A 20,101-nucleotide genomic window follows, 5' to 3' on the forward strand; every position below is an offset into this window, starting at 1 on the left:
ATCTGATGACTGGATGCCATGTGAGTACAGTGAACAGTGCCAGGTTCAACAAACCAGTGTGAGAGGACCTGTGTGACACGGTGTGTTACCCTACCATCCAGCGATGTCACACTGTGGTCATAACCATTAGCTGTGCTTTCTGGCCTCTCAGACTGCTCAAAGCATATTCAAATGAACAGTGTGATATTACTAGCAGGAGATAAACAGTCAGTGCACACGTACACATCAGCAATTAGGAGTTTAGGATTTATTAAACAGCACAAAAGTCTTGATATTTTCACATGTACACAAAATCATAAATAGCCCCAAAGTTCCTCCCACCTTGCATCAATGGGATCCCAGTCATTATTCCATCACAATAAGCCAGATTATATAAGCCATATATTTATAAACCATTTACATTTGAACTGAGCAATCTACAGTATTAAGACACAGATGTTAGACATTCGCTCTGTAGAGTCAAAACCAAAAGTAGCTTCTTCATTAATCCTGATTACCGCAGATAGAAAAGGAACCCTACTTATCCTAATGTGCTATTTACATCTTCTAAAAACAGCTCTTTGAAGTCTAGAGCGTGTCTGACAAACCAAAATTAAAAACTTAACCTTGGCTAACAAAATGTTTCTCACAGATCGCTTGGTAACTACGTTTCGACAAACGTGTAGCCTCAGATGATAAAACCATGAACTGGTGGGTGATCGGCCCGTTTTGGTTTCTTCATGTCATACTGGATAAGATACAGTAGACCAACCTGGTGGTGCAGACGCACGTTTTCAAAAGCCATTTGGTTTCAATGTTCAATCTGAAAATAAAAATGACCCTCACATGTTTGTAGGCCTGCCGCAGCACTTCCTGAACATATGGGACAGAATAAACTTGGACTAACGACTTCAAACACGACGCCGCCGACACCCTAAAGTATCAGAATAATCCCCTTGGTTGACTGGTGGCCGAGCCCTGTCAGTCTTAGAAGATATGTCGCATCTTTGAGTTTGAAGCAGAGAAGAAGAAAACCTCACTACTGTGCCACATTTGTACTTGCATACGCTGTCTTACTGATAGCAGGTACGTTTGATGCTACATAGCAGAGGTCTTCATGGGTACCAATAAGACTAAAATCACTAAGCCCTGTGAGGACACCAGTGAGCTGGCTTCATATCATGTTGGGAAGTCAAAGCTTGGCCCACGGGGCCTGTGATGGATTCATACAGTGTTGGGCCGTGTTGTTCCCTCACCATCTCAGTAATTGTCTTTATCTGGGTGGCTGGAGCCTGTCAGGGCCAACACACACAGCCAATGCTGCAATCACAAAGATCTGAGTCCAAACATTAAATACATGAAACACTCAGTAACATATTGTAGATAAACTACTATAACTGAGACCTCCAACATCTCTTTGGGATTTCATTTTAATGATCATCTGTCACAAGCTGGGCCACAAACCTCACTGATCAGTTGTGTTGTGCCAGCCTGTGATGACCTTTACAGTCAAACCTCCGCCCACTTTGTTTGCTCGTAATTTTATTGAGGCCAGCCGACCAAATCAATATCAAGCATTGAGACTCAGACTGAGTGAACACAGTCATGTAACAAATAGTGTCTAAAACGACCTGTGTGTTGGTCTGCTTTGACTAAAGTCTACAGGGCCTACAGTTTAAGTGTCACTCTGGCCTTAGCTTGGCTCTAACGCTAGCGCCTAACAACGATTCAACACTGAGCTGTCAGCTCAAACGGGATCGATCTAGGTTCATATATTTAAAGAGGAAAAACAAAGTCTTCCACGAGAAAGGCCGAAGCGTTTCAAAAGTGGAAATCTCAAACCATGAGGAGAAACATCTGCATTTTAAGGCCTCGGCACATCTGCAGCTTTGTCCTCCACTTGTTTCAAACAAAATCACACTAATGGAAAAGCCTAAATTCTGTGGTTACACACGGGAAGAAGCCAACTGCACAAAGAAGACCTTAAAAGAGGCATAAATAAATACGTGTATTGTCGAAGGACCCGAGGGGTTACAATATTAAGGCAATGCAGTGGCATGTTCTGTTGCTTACTCTCATGGATTTCTGGAGCAGAGCTCACACAGATAATTAAACAAAAGGGGGAAAACTCAAATATGTTAGGGTTCTGATTCCACATGGCAATTTGTTTAGCTTGACAGTAGCGCCCAGCATTACTCATACTGTTTTATAACAACGATGTCAGGAACGAGGCAAAGCGCCCCTCTGACGGCAAACTGCAGCAGTGCAGTAGTTCAGCCTCGTTCCTGGCACTCTTACAGCATAAAATTCCCACAGTACAGTCAGTGCAATGCTTAATGTTGCCTCTAAAACACGGAATTACAGTCCCGGAATTGCGGGCAGGTAACGCGGCTGGCACTGGGGTGAAAAATAAAATAAAAGTTTCAAATTAAAAACAAAAAACCTTTAATGACAAAGGGAGAAAAAGAGGGATCAAAGACTGTGTGGTCCACAGGCCAGGCCACACCTCGCTCTAGTGAATGTAGGCTCTGTAAACTGCTGAAATGTCATTGTCCGACTGGTCCAGTGCCTTGGCCCGCTTATAAACCTGCAAAACAGAAAACAACGGCTGGACAACGGAGAAAAAACGTTTCTGCTGCCCCAAGGCTCATATGTTAGAGGACAAGCAACATGAGCAGGAAACACTTCATTTCTGAGAAGAAAAGTTTTACCACAAAGAATTACAGAAATTTAGAGGAGAAAGCTGTGAGAGCTGTACCTCGTTGGCAGCTGCAGCCATCGGGGTTGGATGGTTGGCCATGTCGCCCATGGAGATGGCTAGCCTTAGGTCCTTCTGAATGTGTTTCAAATAGTAGTCTGGTTTAAAGTTGCCCTGTAAAATATCTGGAAGGGGCAGGAAGACGGTCATTACAGGCTAGGTTACAGTAGGACCTCCTGATATTCATGGGACTTGTTTTTGTCCCAGTTAAGACTAAAAAAAGAAGAAGAAAAAATAAGCTGCAGTCTCGATTTGGCACGTTCCCCAGTTCAACCACGGATCTTTGACTGTTAGGCGAAGCCACTACACTATGACAACTAGGGCTGCCACAAACGGTTATTTTGATAGTCGACTAATCAGATCATCATCCATTGGGTGTAAAACGTACAGCTTATTGCACCAGCAGCTCTGCTCTTATATAACTATCATTAGCTTACAGCTTGAAGTGTTCAAGGTCTGTGCTAATTAAAAATAAAGACAAGATGATAGTTTATTAAATTTTAATGAAATCTGCAGATTGTTTTGGTGAAGTTTAATAAACTTCTTGCTATCTAAAATATAAAGTAAATCCTCGAGCATCTCACACTTCTGATAATCAGCTGTCTGCTTGATGTTTATTCAGCTGTGTAAAAACTTTAATCTCAGCCAAACCGATTTACTCAGGAACAAATAAAATACTGAAAAAAGTGCCTAGCCCCCGGCTCGCTATCGAGCTAGTGGGTAACAGACGTCTCCGAAAACGTCGGAGCGCTTTTGAAAATATGTGGTGTCTTGATAAACTGAGCCGATATTTGAGGTTTACACAGCTACATTCTCGCCTGAAAATATGTTAAACGTTTATTTTGTGACCCAGAAAGAATAATAAGAGTAATATTAAAACTAACTAGCTGCCGCCATTGTTGGAAACTGAGCTGGGCTGCGCTATGAATTCTGGGATAGGTTGGGCCACGAAGTATACACCCCACCCATCCTTCAAATCTGGGGACATGAAGGGCTCATTTGTCGGAGTCTTCAAATTTGGACCGTCTTCGTCGTGTCGCTGTAACGTAACTGGCCTACTAATGCGGGCACAGGAGGATGCAGTTCCTGAATTTGGACACAGCTACGATACCGGACACAGCTGCTTCTTCTTCTTCTTGTTGTTTAACGGCAGCTGGCATCCTTGTACATGCAGTGCTGCCATCTTCTGTTTCAGTCCGTTATTACACTCTTAAATCCTGCTACTTATTCCTGCGTCTTTTGGGATCTTACAAAGCTTCAAACAACGCGTCGACTATTAAATCAGTCATCGACGAGTTTGATAGTCGACGTAATCGTGACTAGTCGACTAATCATGGCAGCCCTAATGACAACAAATCAAAGTGAGCAGTGACGTCACACTCTGTGTTGACTTACTCTGGCATTTCTGGTCCACAAAGGTGCTAGCCATCTGACCCTGGCACAGGATGTCCAGGAAGGTCTGCTGTGATTGGCCCGTGGCCTGTGCCAATGTTAGCCCCTCTGCAATAGTGGCCATGAAGCTGCCTTGAACCATGTTGAGGATTAGCATCATCCTTGCAGCATTCCCTGCCTCACCTTAAACACACACACACACACACACACACACACACACACACACACAGTTATAATCTGGCCCAAATCCTCTGTGCCATCAGTCTGCACTGGCTACAATGATTCACTACAATTTTTATTTACATAGCACCAGATCACAACAAGGTGCTAAAGGAAGGAAAGAAGAAACCTCCCACAGAAGCAGGCTGAGGGAGGGGCGATGGGTTGGGGTGAGGGGCGAGAGATGGGAGAGAGACACTGAGGAAGACAGCCACGGATTAATAACAAAGGAGCAGTTCTCATGTTTTCATCTTGTTGATATGGGCTGGTGCAGACTGATAGACAAAGGCACACAAATAACTCAAGTTCCTTTTGCTGCATGTGTGTCCCCTCGGATGTCTAAAGCCCAACACTTCATCCGTCTTCTGCGTGGGCCTTGCTGAGTGTACTGGACGCCGATCTTTCCGTACCCAGAAAAAACGAGGTCTTGCCCATGGCCTGGAAGCAGCTGCTGCAGTCCTCATAGACCGTCCTGTCGCCAGCTGCCAGGATGACCAGCATCCCGTCGTTGGACAGCTGCTGGCTTCCTGCCACCGGAGCTTCCAGGAAGCGGCCGCCGCGTGACGTGATCACCTGACATTCAAATACTGAATAAGAATTCATTGATACACTCAGCTGCTCCTACTGTAGGTACTTCTAACCGAGATGAAGGCAGCATGAGACAGTTTTAAAATCATTTTATTTACTGGATCATGCTGGTGTTTACCTGTGAGAGCTCTGTGATGGTCTCTGGATCGACTGTAGACATCTCTACGTAGCATTTGCCCGGTCTGATTCCTTGTAGGACTCCACTGGGTCCCAACACCAACTTCATAAAAGACAGAAATGTGAATATAGAGCTATGTGATTGATCTGCATTAGTGTCTTTGCCTCACACGATAACTGTTGGTGTGATTCAGAGTTAAATAAATATCAACGACCTGTTCAATGAACAACTTTGTCACATCCATCAAAGAGCCGCGTTCACACCCATGTTCCTTACAGTGAAACACCAGCTGGCGCCAGTGACTCAAAAAGTCAGAGCACCTTTCTGTTCATTTATAGCCCCGCCCACTTCACCCATGACAATCCCCACCCACTCAGTCTCTGACTGGAAATCTCTGTGCACTTGATGAATGCATGAAATCATGGATCCATTTGATTTTTCTTCACGTTTATTCTGTCGTTAGCTTGTTATTTGCAGACTGGTGTTGAACATGCCACGGTGCAGCGTACTCACGTCTCTGGCAGCCTTAGGGTCAGACACACAGGAGAAGGTGATGTCACACATGGAGGCCACTTCTGCAGGAGTGCGGCCTAACCGTGCCCCCTCCTGGATGAACAGGTCACACTGAAACATAGCAGGGAGGAATCAGCAGCAAGCCACACCCCCTTTCAACCAACCACGTCCACGTTGGGCGCTTTAATACTGCTGAACCTATAATCTGACTGAATGTGATCGTGTTAGAGACAGCAGCCACTGGCTGACCATGAGTGCGTTTACCTTTTCTGCAGTGCGGTTCCACACTGTCACGACATGACCCATTTTCAACAGGTTGGAAACAATGCCGCTACCCATCAGCCCCAGACCCAGGAAGCCTATTCTGAAGAGCAGAAGCCGAGAACATACAGATCAAAGCATGAAAACGAGCCCTGTGATCAATTTAGCAACAGTGTTGTGTAACCCTGTGACGAGGATGTGCCATACCGCTTATCTGTGGGTGTGATGCTGCCGTTGATCGCTGTGCTGTCTGCTGCTTGGATAGATGTTGACCCTGTGACCTGCACAATCAGAGGCAAATCTATAGAAATCACACTCACGGGAACTAAATGAAAAAATTAATCACATGTCCTTTGCCTGGTATGCACCGTGCACACATGCAAGTCTCTGTTCCTGCCAATGAACAATCATTTCAAGCAAATCAAAGCAGCCTACATTATTGCTTTTACCTCTTCAATGATCTTCAGGCGTTTGCTAATGGGCTCCATTGACGAAGCTGGCTGTGGGCGCAGAGGTGACAAAGTAAAAACAATGCAACTTATATTTAAAACGAGTCGTTTTTAACGAGCTGTAATTCATACAACATGTTTTCATTTCACACCAATCGATAATCAGTTAGTGCTAAAAGCAGCAAAGTGGACAGACTGAGGAGATAATCTGCATCACATTCCTTACAGAACCGGGAATCATCATACGCCATCAAGTAACTGGTACATAACTGACAGTGTCACCAGCTGCCACTACAGCAAGCTTTATAAACACACTTCATCATTTTTAATTCATCTAATTAACTGAATTATTAGAGGACCAACTTAGACATGAAAACATGTGAGTGTAGAAGTGAAGTTTGTGTTGCAGACTAACTGGTGGTTGCTGCAATAAGAAACAATGTGTCAGTGAAACAAATCTTACACCAGATATTGAATTTCATCAGGTTTGAAGTGTTGGAGATGTTAAAAACAACTCTTCTCCAGTGGAGATTATGTCCTACTAACATCTTAATGCCAACAACTGTGGAGTCCCAGCGAGTCACCATGGACAGAAGCCCCTGATCCAAAACTGACCTTCAAGCTAAACTCATGTTTGCTGTTGTACAAACTTTAAAGTCCAGATGAGACAAAGATCTAAGGCCTTCAAAATGAAGAACACGGTACCACCTGTCAAACACGGTGGAGGCAGCATCGACACTGGCACACTGCACAGAGTGAATGGAATAAAAAACCTCAACCTCCGACACGATTGGGTTTTCCAACAGGACAATGATCCCAAACATACCACAAACTGGTTTTGAAAAGCAGCCTAATGTCCTTCCCAAAGGCCCGACCTCAGACCTATTAAACACTGGTCCATGCCAAGAAACCAAACCAACCAATTTAACCGAACTCCGGAGTGCTGATGGCTCCAGAGCATGCAACCAAATGTTGGTGTTGGTGCAGGTGTGCGAATCAGAGAACATTCTAGATAAATGGAAACCATATTCCTGTTTGTTGTTGTAAAAAACATTAGAAACTTAAATGAGCTGTCATTCATGCCTATGCGGAGTATATGGAAACCTCTGACCACATGTTCCTGCTTACCTTTTCAGACTGGCTGAGCAGAAAGTGGTGAAAATGTGGATCATCCTTCACAGGCTACAACACAGAGTGCAGTGGATGAGTGTTCATACAGACGTGCAGTGATCTGACAGGTTACAGTGTTAGAGCCACTCAATCATGTTCTAAAGCTCCTGCATTAAAAGCTAATGTTGGCAGCCTGTCTGCACTCTACAGTGTTTTAAAAGAAAACATTCGAGGTAAACATCAACACAGCACATTAAGGCGCGGTGGTGTTTGCATCATGCCATCTTCCCACAGCCACGCCTGTAATGATCTCACCTGCAGCCTCTCACACATGGACATTTTAGAGATACACTCTTGCAGAGCACCAGTTTTATGATTTTATGAATTTCGGGCTTAATTGGGGAAGCAGCAATGAGTCTAAAGCCACACCTTATTTCCTTCATTTTATCTTAGGAAAATGAGAAGTAGGTGTAACAGCTGTAAACAGACATGAAGTACAGTATGTAAGTTTGTACTACTCTAATGAGCCTGAAAGAGAATATTTGGTTCAATTCAATTTTATTTATACAGCATTAAATGACAACAACAACCGGCTCATGGTGCGTTATCCTGTAAGGTCGACCCTACAATAACACAGAACGCCAACGATGATGACCCCCTGTGAGCAAGCACTTTGGCAACAGTGGGAAGGAAAAACTCCCTTTTAACAGGAAGAAACCTCCGGCAGAACCAGGCTCAGGGAGGGGCGGGGCCATCTGCTGTGATTGGTTGGGGTGAGAGAAGGAAGACAGGATGAAGACATGCTGTGGAAGAGAGACAGGGGTTAATAATAACTAACGATTCAGTGCAGAGAGGTCTGTTAACACATGCTGAGTGAGAAAGGTGACTGGAAAGGAAAAACTCAATGCATCATGGGAATCCCCGGCAGCCTACGTCTATTGCAGCATAACTAAGGGAGGATTCAGGGTCACCTGGTCCAGCCCTAACTATATGCTTTAGCAAAAAGGAAAGTTTGAAGCCTAATCTTGAAAGTAGAGATAGTGTCTGTCTCCTGAATCCAAACTGGAAGCTGGTTCCACAGAAGAGGGGCCTGAAAACTGAAGGCTCTGCCTCCCATTCTACTTTGAAATACTCTAGGAACAAGGAGTCGCCGTTGCACAACCGACAGGGTGACAACAAAACCTTATCAGCCAGCCGAGGGGCGAACAGCTCTGAAAAGGCTCCTCAGTAGTAAAATCTAAAGAAATAAAGGGTGGCTCCAGACTTTTGCACAGTGCTGTAATTGTTATTATGGAGGCAGCCGTCAGCGGATCTGTGATGCAAACATACACGTGGCCCTGGTTTTTAAGGTGGCCCTTGGTACGGCTTATTAAAGGGGTAAAAAGAAAACACACCATCTGAAATGAATAGAAATATAAGATTCAGATCTGTAACAAGTGCTGCATGCTGCATGCATCTAGCTGGCGCTCATAACTTTGGTTAATTACGAGAGGACGATGCAGCTCTTCTGTCTGTGAACGTTAGCATACTGGAGTTACAAAGCAGGATAACGTTAACATGGAAATGTGTGTTAGTTTGCGCCACAAAGTGCAGATTGAACTCTGATACTTCTATTAAAATGAGGTGACCCCACAAGTTCACTGTCCTTCTCTATAAAAGTAGAAACCAGTGACGAGGCCCCAGTTACAGACTGGTTCACGGCTCCATTTTAGCCAAAAACTGATTGAACGAGCTTTACATGACTAAAGGAACGTGCAGTTATTTCTGCCTAACACGACGGACAAAGAGGAAATGGATGTTTTGCATAGACCGGAAACTAAAACAAGGAAGCGTGATGAAGCAGCCTGAGGAGCCGCTGGCTCTCACTGCACTAACACGGGGGCTTGAACTGCTTCCTGGGACAATAATTAGCTGTAACGTGCAGTAGCAGGCTGACGTTTGGACACCTTCACCCACCCAAATGTTTACTGACAAATAAAAACTGTTACTGTCTGCATTGTTTTGGTGGGTGAGCCGTTTGCATACGTACACATACAAACCTGTCAAAGGGCATTTCATTCAGCGCGGTCACATCCCGTAACCAAGGACCAGCTCGGTCCTCATGACACCTCCGAGGCTGCCTGCTTCCTAACCTGTCAGTGAAGGTCAGGGAGCAGGCAGCCAACTAAACTAAAACTACGGAGGGTTTAAAAAATTGATTTTCGGTTTCAAATCGAGTTTAGCTTGAATAAAGCCACATCGATTCATTCAATCCTAAATCCATTTTTAAATATAAATGTATTTTGCCAGAAACTTGGATTAAAGCTCACGAAACTATTTCACCGCCACCAAACAGCTAAAGCAGTAAATGAGAGCAGGAAGACGGATTGTGCACAAAGATGTAAACACGGAGCGTGGATGGAGCCCCGACAGCACGTGTGCAGACACGTCGCTGCTGAACGCCGACACCTCACAGACTCTGATGCTGCAGGTTTCATCACTCGGACCAAAATTCACTGAACCAGCAGCAAAAGAAGATCAAACTACATGTTTGATCAACATCGTCATTAATTCACTCGGACTTTGGCTGTTTAGCTTCCGCCACAATAAGATCTCACTTCCTGCGCAGCTCTGTCTCTCTGTGTACTTCAGGAACAGCTTCCAGTCTCAGATCTCTGTTTTCTGCATTATTTGTACAGCAAAACTTCAAAAACGACTCTGGACGAGAAAGCCTCATTTCTGCTGTCAATACTGAAGAAATGTCAACTTTTACAAAACTCTCAGCTGTGTCTCTAATCAAACCTCTGTGACTTCAGCAGCATCAGGTCATGTTCAGATGCTGATTCGTGGTTTTCTTCAGTTTTTGTTCTACTGCAGAATATTTTTAAGGCTGCTGTAAAAAGTCGGGCCAGGAAAATCTGCTTCATGTTTTTCTGTTTTATGCTCACTTACTTTGACACAAAGGCCTCTGCTGTGGTGTCAGTGCTGATAAATGATCTGAATTATAATATTTCTCAGTCAAAACGCCCAGCCCTAATCAAAGCTCCATGTGGCACTGAGCCCTGCACGCAGGCTTGCTGACCATTTCAAGATCACAGCAAACAATCTGAGCAGTCACAGAGAGCACCAAACAAGCCAGAAGGGAAAGGTCTGCAGTTGCTGGTGAATTAAAGCCAAAGATTAAGGTCAGGTAGAAGTCAAGACAAGGCTTGGTGGGAGGGGGCGTTCACCTACGCTGCTTTCCCATTTGAATCCTGAGCCCGGTCCAGCCCCCAGCCTCTCAATAGTGGATGGCTCGGGGTCAGAGTCAGCTAAGTCCTTAAGGAGGAAAAAAGACACATATTCACCTTTAAATCAGTGAGAAATCTGCAGAGGTCAGCGTCTGCTGCAGGGGGCGCTGTCTCTATCATGTGCAGGAGACTCGACTGGATTATTTTTACTTTGGTTTGTTTAAACCATCACACATTCTTAACAGGAAACAGATGAATTGTGAACAGCAATGGAAGCTGGATGTGGTTCACTTTGACTCACTAGTCCTCCACACTCTTTGTTTCTGTGGCTACAAAATGTAACTCAGGTGTTGTTTTATAATAATATTTCAAAAACAGTCCAAGCAGGTTTGATTCTGATATTTTAGACAAGCACTGACAGGAAGGGAACCGTTTTTAACCTTTACAATAAAATACAGTCATCTTCACAGTGGTGTTAGCGTCTGAACTGACCTTCTCAGAGGGGTCCTTTAGGGCACTGAGGTCCTCATCATCCTCATCCAGAATTTTTAGTGGCTTGTTGGGCGTCTTCTTTCCTTTTGAGTCTCCTTTGCCATCTGAGTTCTTTCAAAAACACACACAGTGTCACTGAGCTGCCAAACTGAACGTGTTTATTCACATGTCGTGAGAAAAGTCTCAGTGATGAGACGTGTTTACGTTTATGGAGAGAAATCTGCCTGAAAATAGTAACAAACAGGGCTGCAGCCGTTCATCCAGTAATTCTGTAAATGAAAAATTCGACTCGATGCTTTGTTTAACACGCGGCTCTCACCACTGTCACCATGGAAACGTGAGTGCACATTTGCCACGACAAACAGACGTGCAGTGGAAACATAGTTGGTAGCAGCAAACCAATACAGAGTGACAACAACGAGCCCACGCAGACCCAACAGCAGCAGTGATGGTGACACTGGGACATTTCAACGCAAAGAGGCGGAGCCAAAAGAAAATGTGTTTTCCAAAACAGCCGGAAAAAGCTAGCGCGAGTCCTTCATCCCAACAGCTGATCAACAAACTCCGACGTGAGGAAAAGCAACCTCTGTAGCTGCTCCGTGTTTCAGACTCAACGTGAAATAATATCAAATGCTGAGTTCGTTAAATTAGATTCAGATTTTTCACAAGCCAATAAAATGTACCAGTAAAACTCTGAGCCACTGAATTAACACAAGCACACGCTGGCTTCTTCACTGCAGCCACCGTGTTAGAGGCTTACACACAAACTCAAACATGAACAACTTTACTAGCACAAAAAAAACCCATCCATTTATTTTCACTTAAACAAGCAGCTGTTTTTATGTGCATTAAAGCTTTATAAAAATTTAACAGTGCAAATGCAAATTCCTTGCTGAAAGTTTAACCAAAAGGCATTTCCAGTAGAAATGGGCTGACATATCCTGAGCATAACCATGTATAATATCCACTGAAGTTAAAAAGAGGAGCTTTGCAACATTAAACTGCAGTGTGCCAAATAAAAAAGTCAAATATGTATTTCTCGGACCATAAGGTGCACGGGATTATAAGGCACAAGAAACAAAGCAGTCAGATAAATCAAACTTTATTCAACTCATTCTTCTTGCTTCCTCCACTTCTGTCCCATCGATTCATTAATGCTGTATTCTATCACAGCTGCTCTATTCCCATGTTGTTGCAGTATATTAATGACTAACCTCGTATTGTGGATGGATTATCTCAGTTGTTCTCCTGACTGAAGTTTGGTCCGTTTACAGCATCCTGCCATGCGATTGCATTTGTCTCTAACCATGAAGAACCTTCACGTTAACTTTTGAGGGGAAAAGTGTTAGTGTTCGTCCTCCAGCTTCACTGTTTATGCTATGCTAACATAGCTGTGTCGCTAGCGATCACGTAGCACATCATTATATACCAGCTAGCCCAACTTCAGTAACCCTACAAACGTCACTGCTGTTTAGTTTCCTGTCTTCATTTATGTTGGAAGTGATAGCAGAGCTGTACGTTTGAATGTTTTCAGAAATCTCTCAGTCAGAACATGCTATATCATGCTTAGGTAACTAGCGAAACTAGCGAGCTAACTTCCGCTAGCTTCCTGCTAACTTCTAACTCTGATAAATGTAATAAATCCTGTTTTCATGGATGCCTGGATGTTAAACTTCATAGTTACACCTGGTAAAGCAGCAACGCTGATCGTTTTATTAAAGATGAAAGAATTTAGACAGTTTTTAACTCTCAGCGATGCTGCAGTGTTGTTTGACTTTGGGACCTGAAAGGACGGAGTTTAGGACCCAGATTAATCTGATTTACGAGCACCTTAGTGCGACAAATACGGCAATAACGACGGCCGCCTGCATGTTCTACAAAAAAACAAACAAAAAAACAAACAAAAAAACTGTGCTTTGTTGTGTATCTGCCGGACAAACACCAAACCAGTTCCAAGTGGCACCATTTTTACAAACCAATTCTGGTTCATCCGTTTTACTCAATCTGCCATGCTTTTTCGGCCATGTGCATATGACAACAAAGGCACTGCACATGCGCGTTTTACCCAAATTCTATCGCGATATTTCATTTTCTCATCGTTGCCTAACATTGTACCGGTATTACCGTAAACTGTATAATATGGCTCAGCCCTAGTGACAATTAAAGGATTCTTCTACTTGATTTATCGATGGAACCGAGGACAGATTACTCGATTACTAAAACCTTCGATAGCTGCAGCCCCAACCTAATCCACCACGAACCCCCCTCTGCACCACACCACGAGGATCCATGTGTTGTGTGGAAGCTCAGCTCCAAACTGTATCTACCAGTAAAACTATTACTATACAAAGGCGTACACACTGATCACTTCTTCAGTTCAGGTCCGGACAGTTTCCTCATTCAAAACTCTCTCTGTGCGTACAAATGTCTGCCACATGCAACATTTCTCTGTGCACCAACTGCCTGTTATGCACAGATCACATGGCAGCGTGGGGAGACAGATTTCATGCTGCCAGCTTCACACACATCCACAAATGTAAGCTGCATTCAAGACCCAGTGTAAAACTGGGACATCTGGGCTTCTTCTAAACGAACAGAACGACCAAAGGACAGATTTATGGTTACAGACACCACACAGTACTCTGTGAAGGTTAGCTTATGGTTTAAATAAGCTGCTGCTACACGCTAACATGTTCAGGGTTAGTCATTAAGCTAATATTAGTGTTAGCCTGCTGTTATTAGATAACAGTAAGATTCGAATCAAATATCTTTTACAGTGTCTGAAACTGGTAACAAGCACAACAACAACGATGTCCACCTTTTTTGTGGAATCCATGTCACATATCAATTTCACCACGGGATGCTCGGCCACGTTGCTATGATGACAACCACGCACGTTAGTAGAACCAGATTGTAACGGAAAACCAGTCGATCCGAGTCGAGTCACGGCGATCTGTGGTGAATCGATCCAAATAGGAACTTAAAAGCTTTAGAAGAAGCCCAGAACTGGGACAAGAACACAGCTTACATTTGTGGATCTGTGTGAAGCTGGCAGCATGAAATTTGTCTCAGAATCCGACGCAGGCATGTGATCTGTGCGGATCAGCCGATTGGTGCACTCATATTTTAGGGTTTGTAAGTGATGGAGAGGAACGTTGCATGCAGTAGACAGCTGGATGCAGAGAAAGACAAACGCATCCCATTTGTGAAGCTGAACTTCCTAAACTGTGCGTAAATGATCAGCATATCCGGTTGTTCAGGGATGACGCGACGAATCCTACTTCCGGGCCTAAAGTAGTCTGCGTTTAATATGGCTTTTGTGTTGTTAACATGTTTAATGTTATGTATTTTCTTCTATTTGATCTCAAAAAGCTCCTAAAACAGTCAGTGATCACTGTTGACCTCCCTCGGCTTTTATTACCACTAATCATTTATTTAAGCTCAGTTTTTAAAACCTTAGGATGTAACTACAGCCCAGCCCATGCAGCAGTATATGAATGACTAACCTCGTATTGTGGATGGATTATCTCAGTTGTTCTCCTGGCTGAAGTTTGGTCCTTTTACAGCATCCTGCCATGCGATTACATTTGTTCCTGACCACCGAGAACACTCACGTTAACTTTTATCCAGTGGAAAAAAAGTTAGCTTGTTTATATTATGCTAACATAGCTGTGTCGCTAGCGGTCACGTAGCACATCATTATATACCAGCTAGCCAAACTTCAGTAACCCTACAAACGTCACTGCTGTTTAGTTTTCTGTCTTCATTTATGCTGGAAGTGATAACAGAGCTGTACGTTTTAATTTGTTTCCAAAACCCCGCAGTCAGGACATGCTATATTGTATTTAGATAGAAGCTAGCGAGCTAACTCCCTGCTAACTTCTAACTCCGTTAAATGTCATAAATTCCGTTTTCATGGATGCCTGGATGTTAAACTCAATTGTTACACCTGGTAGAGCGGAACGCTGATCATTTTATTAAAGATGAAAGACTTTAGACAGTTTTTCAACTCTCAGTAATGCACAGTGATCGTTTGATATATGGACCTGCAGCGGAGTTTAGGCCCAGACACGGCTAGTGACGTCAGACTGAACGATCGGATAGTTTTACGTGTGGTCAGATGGCTTCATATTTGTGTGTGGATTGAAGCATGTGCTCAAAGGTTACACACAACTCACTGCACGTGGCTCGTGCTGTAACCACTGAGGCTCATTTTTCTCCATACGTGCTCCATGTTGGTATTTGTTACACTGAAGAAGGAAATGATGAGAACAGTGTGCAGTACGTTCTGCAGCACTTCAGTTTTGAGTTTCAAACACTGTTTAGATTTGAATCTATGAGGCACCAACCTCTGCTCCATTTACACATCCATGACCCATGAGATACATCTACACTCAGCAGCTATGCAGAGGGAGCATGTGACATTGCACACTCCACAGTAGCACCCCTGCTACATGGCAGCCTAATGCTTTATTGTTATTACCAGCAACATTAATCGCATGTCACCGAATAAAACATTAGCAACCTGCCAACAACATTTCAGCTGTAGACAGAAGAGCAGTAGACCTGCTGTTCAGTGCATCGGGCATTTACAAGCCACACCAGCCCAAACGTCATCCACCGACCCTCACATCTCATGTGATGAAGGTGATGTAGAGACTAGTCTTTGCTCACAAAGACACAAAAACAAATGTCAGAGGAAATGATGTAATCATACATAACACACAGAGTGCACTCCCATCTCCATGGTGATGATCACCTTTGATTTCTCAGCGGAGAAGCTACAGCCCTACATCCTGTGGATTACTGACAGCGGTTCATCGTGCACACCTCAGACTCTCAGTACAGCTCTGGGTCACGCCACCTACAGACACTGTGACAAAGCTGCAGTGGTTGGATGTACTAGTGCTGGACTACGGGAGGAATCTCCTTCTGGATGTGAATCAGACAAAAGAGATGCTGACTGACTTCAAAAGGAAGAGGAAGGATACACCACCTGTGGGATGATGATGTGGTGGAGAAGTCCAAGAACCTGGGCATCCACATCATCAACAGACCAACACAGAGGCTGCATGCAAAGAGGACGAGTAACTCCCATACAAGCAAACAGTCAGAGCTGTTGAGACGGTGAGCTCAGGGCAAGTAAAAGAAAATGTCTGTAGCATCTTTCCTGTATCACTGGTAAAACCTTCTCTTGGAAAAAGCTAGCAGGAATCCCAAAGAACTGCTCGAGCCAGTCGACGTGATGCGCAACACGGTTCGCGAGGGTGAGAACGGCAGGTACACTGGATATCCAGAGGAGCATCGTATCTAACAGACTGATTCATCTCCATAAACCTGGGTAAGGAGGAGGCGGGACCAGGACCAGCGATGCGTTCACTGTCCTGTGTGACCACTGCATTCTGTAGCTACAGGTTTATGCTCTGTAAACAGCAACCTGCAGGGCAGCAGGCTGCACTGAACTCCTGCTGCTCCTGTTGTTTTAGTGTGATTACTAGGCCCCATCGTCATCATCAGCATGTGAAGATTTCCACATACAAACTCAGTTTTATAAAAAGCACGCAGCACCACAGCTGTGGGTCCTGGGCTCTGTGGGGACGTGGCCACAGACTTCTCTGACCATTAACAGCACACGAGTCCCTTTTAATGTTCTTGATTAAGAAAAAGAAATAAAACAAAGAAAAACAAACACCTGTTTGTGACAGTCTATGTGAATAAAGACACTGAGCAAAAGGCTCAGCATTAATTAGGCAAATTACTGTGGTGCCGCTTGCTATGAATTTAAAACCTCCAGTCATCACGTACAGGGTTACATCTAAGCAGACTGTGATTTTTCTGCATCTTCTCGGTGTTAGGTGTCGTGCTTCACCTGTTCTTTCCCCTTTGCTTTCTTTAAGAAGTCCTCCACTGCATCAACAGCTTGCTGGAAGCGCTTTCCTTTATTTATCTTGATCATCTCTTCTTTGTGGGCATGGTACGGCTTCAGCTGTTCTACTTTGATCCAGGCACTGGAGACACACAGACACACAACTCTCCCGCATCAGCTGGAGAAGGCACAGCATGCTTGGCCAGAACATGAAGCTGATGATCCATACTTACTGGTCCTCTGTTCCAAAGAACTTCACAAAGTGGCATTTCTTGCCCCTGGGCTTTTTCAGGTCCTTGGGGGGGCTCACTATCTGAAACGAGAGTGTTTTGGTGTAACGTTACCGTCATTTTCTTAATTTAACAGAGGCATGGACAAGCTGCGGCTCCTTACCTTTCCTGGCCATGGTGGGTAACGACCGAGCTTCCCCCTGAAATAAGACCACACAGTCAGCACCGAGCCCGCGATCTTCACAGTTCACTGTACTCTCTCTGCTCAGCAGTCCCACAATGAGCTTTGGCGACGCGATACATCAGCTAACATTATCAGTGAAAGTCAGACTCCATGAACTGTCAGATAAAGAGAAACTGGGCCAAGCGCGGATCACTCCCAGGTCTGTGTGGCATCAGCTGCCCGCCTCAACCCCCCGCGGTGTTGATTCGGTACTAAAGTATTGAGCCAGCAGTCTGAGCGCTAACAGCAGGATTCGCAGACGGCTGGTACTGATCAGTACCCGTGCTCAGCTCGCGGCGCTCGGTGGGATTTGTCGCCGTGCCTCCGCACACTGCCCTCGCCTTCTCAGCACTTGTTCGGCCCGGTTTCACTCAGATTGCTAACTGCGTCGTCTGCCACCCTTCCCGCGGTGCATTTGTAACGGTCTCAACAAACAAATGCGCAAATGTGTGGAAATCAAGCCTTTACGAAAAACTTGCAAATGTGCCCGCCCGCAGTAACACGGAAGCCGAGCGCAGACATCCGCTCAGGCTCCGCTGCTAGCAAAGATCGTCGCAGACCACAACATTTCCACGAGCCGAGGCACTGAGCCCGTGTAACGTAGGTCTGCACGCACACACACACGACGGGGAATAAAATGATCTCCAAAGACAAGTTTGCATGGGGAAAAACAGCTGCCTAGTTTGGGTCTAAACCGTTACTGTAGCTTGTTTGCTAGCCAGCAGCTAGCGTCGGCTGCAGGCTGAGTCAGCTCGGTTAGCGATTTGTTTGGGTCGGCTATCCACTAACCCAGCACGGGAAACACTTGCAAGGATTACACCTGGTTTACGGCACGGAGAAACATCACTGCCACACGTCCTAATGCAGCGCTGCTCTATGGCCCGCAGACAGGAACCGGAGCACTCAACCTTGTCTAAAGGTTACTCACCACACTAGATCCCCGATCCTCAGATGCACCGTCGCCATCTTACAACTTTAATAAAACGTCGCACTGAATGAGAGGAAAAGACAACACACACCCACTAATCACATGTGAGGCCAGCCCCACCCCTTTCTCGTACGTCACATCCGTCGCTCTGTTGTTTACTACACATTTCAAGCAGCAGCAACAGCAGCGTGCACAATATCTACAGCATATCTTCCATACATAACGATATAAACCCACAATAATGACTCAGCCACGGGGAGCCACACGCTGGTCCCAGGCCGGCAGAAACGGGGAAGGTTACATCGGGAAGGGGATCCGCCACAAAGCCTCGGCCGAATCAAACGGCCATTATTACAAAAATGCGCTTTCCACATAGGGTCGGCCAACTCTGCTGCTGCCTGAAGACACACAAGAAGGAGGGAGGGTGGGAGAGAGGCGCTGGGTGTGGGTGTGTGGAGGGAGAGCAGGAGCACTGCAGGTGGATTCAAGTTGTTCTACACAGGTGTGCGGTGACAGTAACTGCTTCTACGTTACGTGAGCACTCAAAGCACTTTACACCAGGGGCGATTTTAGCCCATTTTTGGGGGTGCTTCAGCAAAATGAATCAAAGCACCCCCAAAGATTTCTTACTTTTTTTGACAACACTTGCTGTTTGTGTGATACACTACTAAAAATATAAAAAACATACAGTACTTGGTTGAGACGTAATATTTTAACAACAAAAGTATACATACCCCCCCCCCACCCCCTCCCAAAATGGTTTGTTCCAGCTCTCCCCTGCTCTGGCTCTAGCGCTCTTTCTGCCAGAGCGATGGTGGCTGAGACGTAGCGGAGCGGAGGTGTGAGTGCCTGGCTTAAAACAGGACATATTAGCTGCATTTAACCTTCAGTTACTCTTTATATAGTTGGTAGGAGTCAGGCCATGTTTCTTTTTAGCTGAAAAACATTACACCAGGTAACCTGCAGTGTTGAAACGTGTTTCCCGACGATGTTTGCTACTCTACAATCCGTCCTGCTCTGTAGTAAAATCAGCGACATTTGACTGTCCTGTTGCTCCCATTGAAATGTATACAGGCTGTTTAAAATCTAAAACTTAAAATTGTCCGTAGCCTGCTGTTGTTACCACTGTCCTGTTTGAAATGGAGTGAGAGAAGCTGCTTATTTTGTCATATGTGCCAAGATTAAACCCAGGAGCCACATTCAGGTAAAAGTGTAAGAACAAAGGATCCGTCAATAAAGGATAATGTTGGATCAGTGCTTCAATGTTTATATCTTTTATTAGATGTTCATGTGGTTTGGTTATTTGCCTTTTGGTTGAAAGTACACTGAGAGAGGACTTTTTTTTATTATTGATCTTAATATTTTTTTTCATATTAATGTAATTTTTTAATCTAATTGAATACAATCTATTTGTGTATGATTATCAGTCCAAAGAGGGAGCGAGGAAAGAGGGGAACGTGAGGAGAAAGTGCAAGGTCAGGAAGAACCAGGTAAGGACACAGAGAGGGAGCAGTGACAGGCACAACAGAAACTGTTAAACTGCTTGAGAGAGTTGACCACCAAAAGTATTTTCCAACTTCAAGGTGAGGCGACACAGGTTAAAATGAAAGGAATAAATCTGCAGAGCCATAGTAGTATCTGCAGTAAAGATACTTTCATACATTGTACCATAGGCAAAGTTGCCTCCAATTTTATAATTTATTTATTTTTATCAATAATTTGTACATTTCAATGACTCTATTTTTGGAGTCTATTTTCATGTATCT

At 44.5% G+C, this 20,101-nt stretch overlaps 1 protein-coding gene across 4 annotated transcripts; it reads right to left on the bottom strand.

Annotated features, from left to right (window-relative positions):
* Positions 1-232: 232 nt before the first annotated feature.
* On the bottom strand, positions 233-18,456 carry glyr1 (glyoxylate reductase 1 homolog (Arabidopsis)). 4 transcript variants are annotated; one of them, XM_080904577.1, is made up of 16 exons: positions 18,336-18,456; positions 17,348-17,384; positions 17,188-17,267; positions 16,958-17,096; positions 11,089-11,199; positions 10,601-10,684; positions 7,406-7,459; positions 6,278-6,328; positions 6,036-6,109; positions 5,832-5,931; positions 5,568-5,678; positions 5,055-5,156; positions 4,759-4,921; positions 4,133-4,312; positions 2,738-2,862; positions 233-2,566 (listed from the first exon to the last, which is right to left on the bottom strand). In XM_080904577.1, the coding sequence occupies exons 1-16, from the start codon at positions 18,371-18,373 to the stop codon at positions 2,492-2,494; spliced, it is 1,524 nt and encodes a 507-aa protein (XP_080760703.1). In that variant the 5' UTR covers positions 18,374-18,456; the 3' UTR covers positions 233-2,491. The 4 variants fall into 4 exon arrangements, with proteins under 4 accessions (XP_080760703.1, XP_080760705.1, XP_080760704.1 ...); XM_080904579.1 differs by lacking the exon at positions 10,601-10,684; XM_080904578.1 differs by lacking the exon at positions 7,406-7,459.
* Positions 18,457-20,101: the final 1,645 nt, after the last annotated feature.

Source organism: Rhamphochromis sp. 'chilingali' (genome assembly GCF_963969265.1).
Source record: "Rhamphochromis sp. 'chilingali' genome assembly, chromosome: 15".
In the NCBI taxonomy this organism is placed as follows: domain Eukaryota; kingdom Metazoa; phylum Chordata; class Actinopteri; order Cichliformes; family Cichlidae; genus Rhamphochromis; species Rhamphochromis sp. 'chilingali'.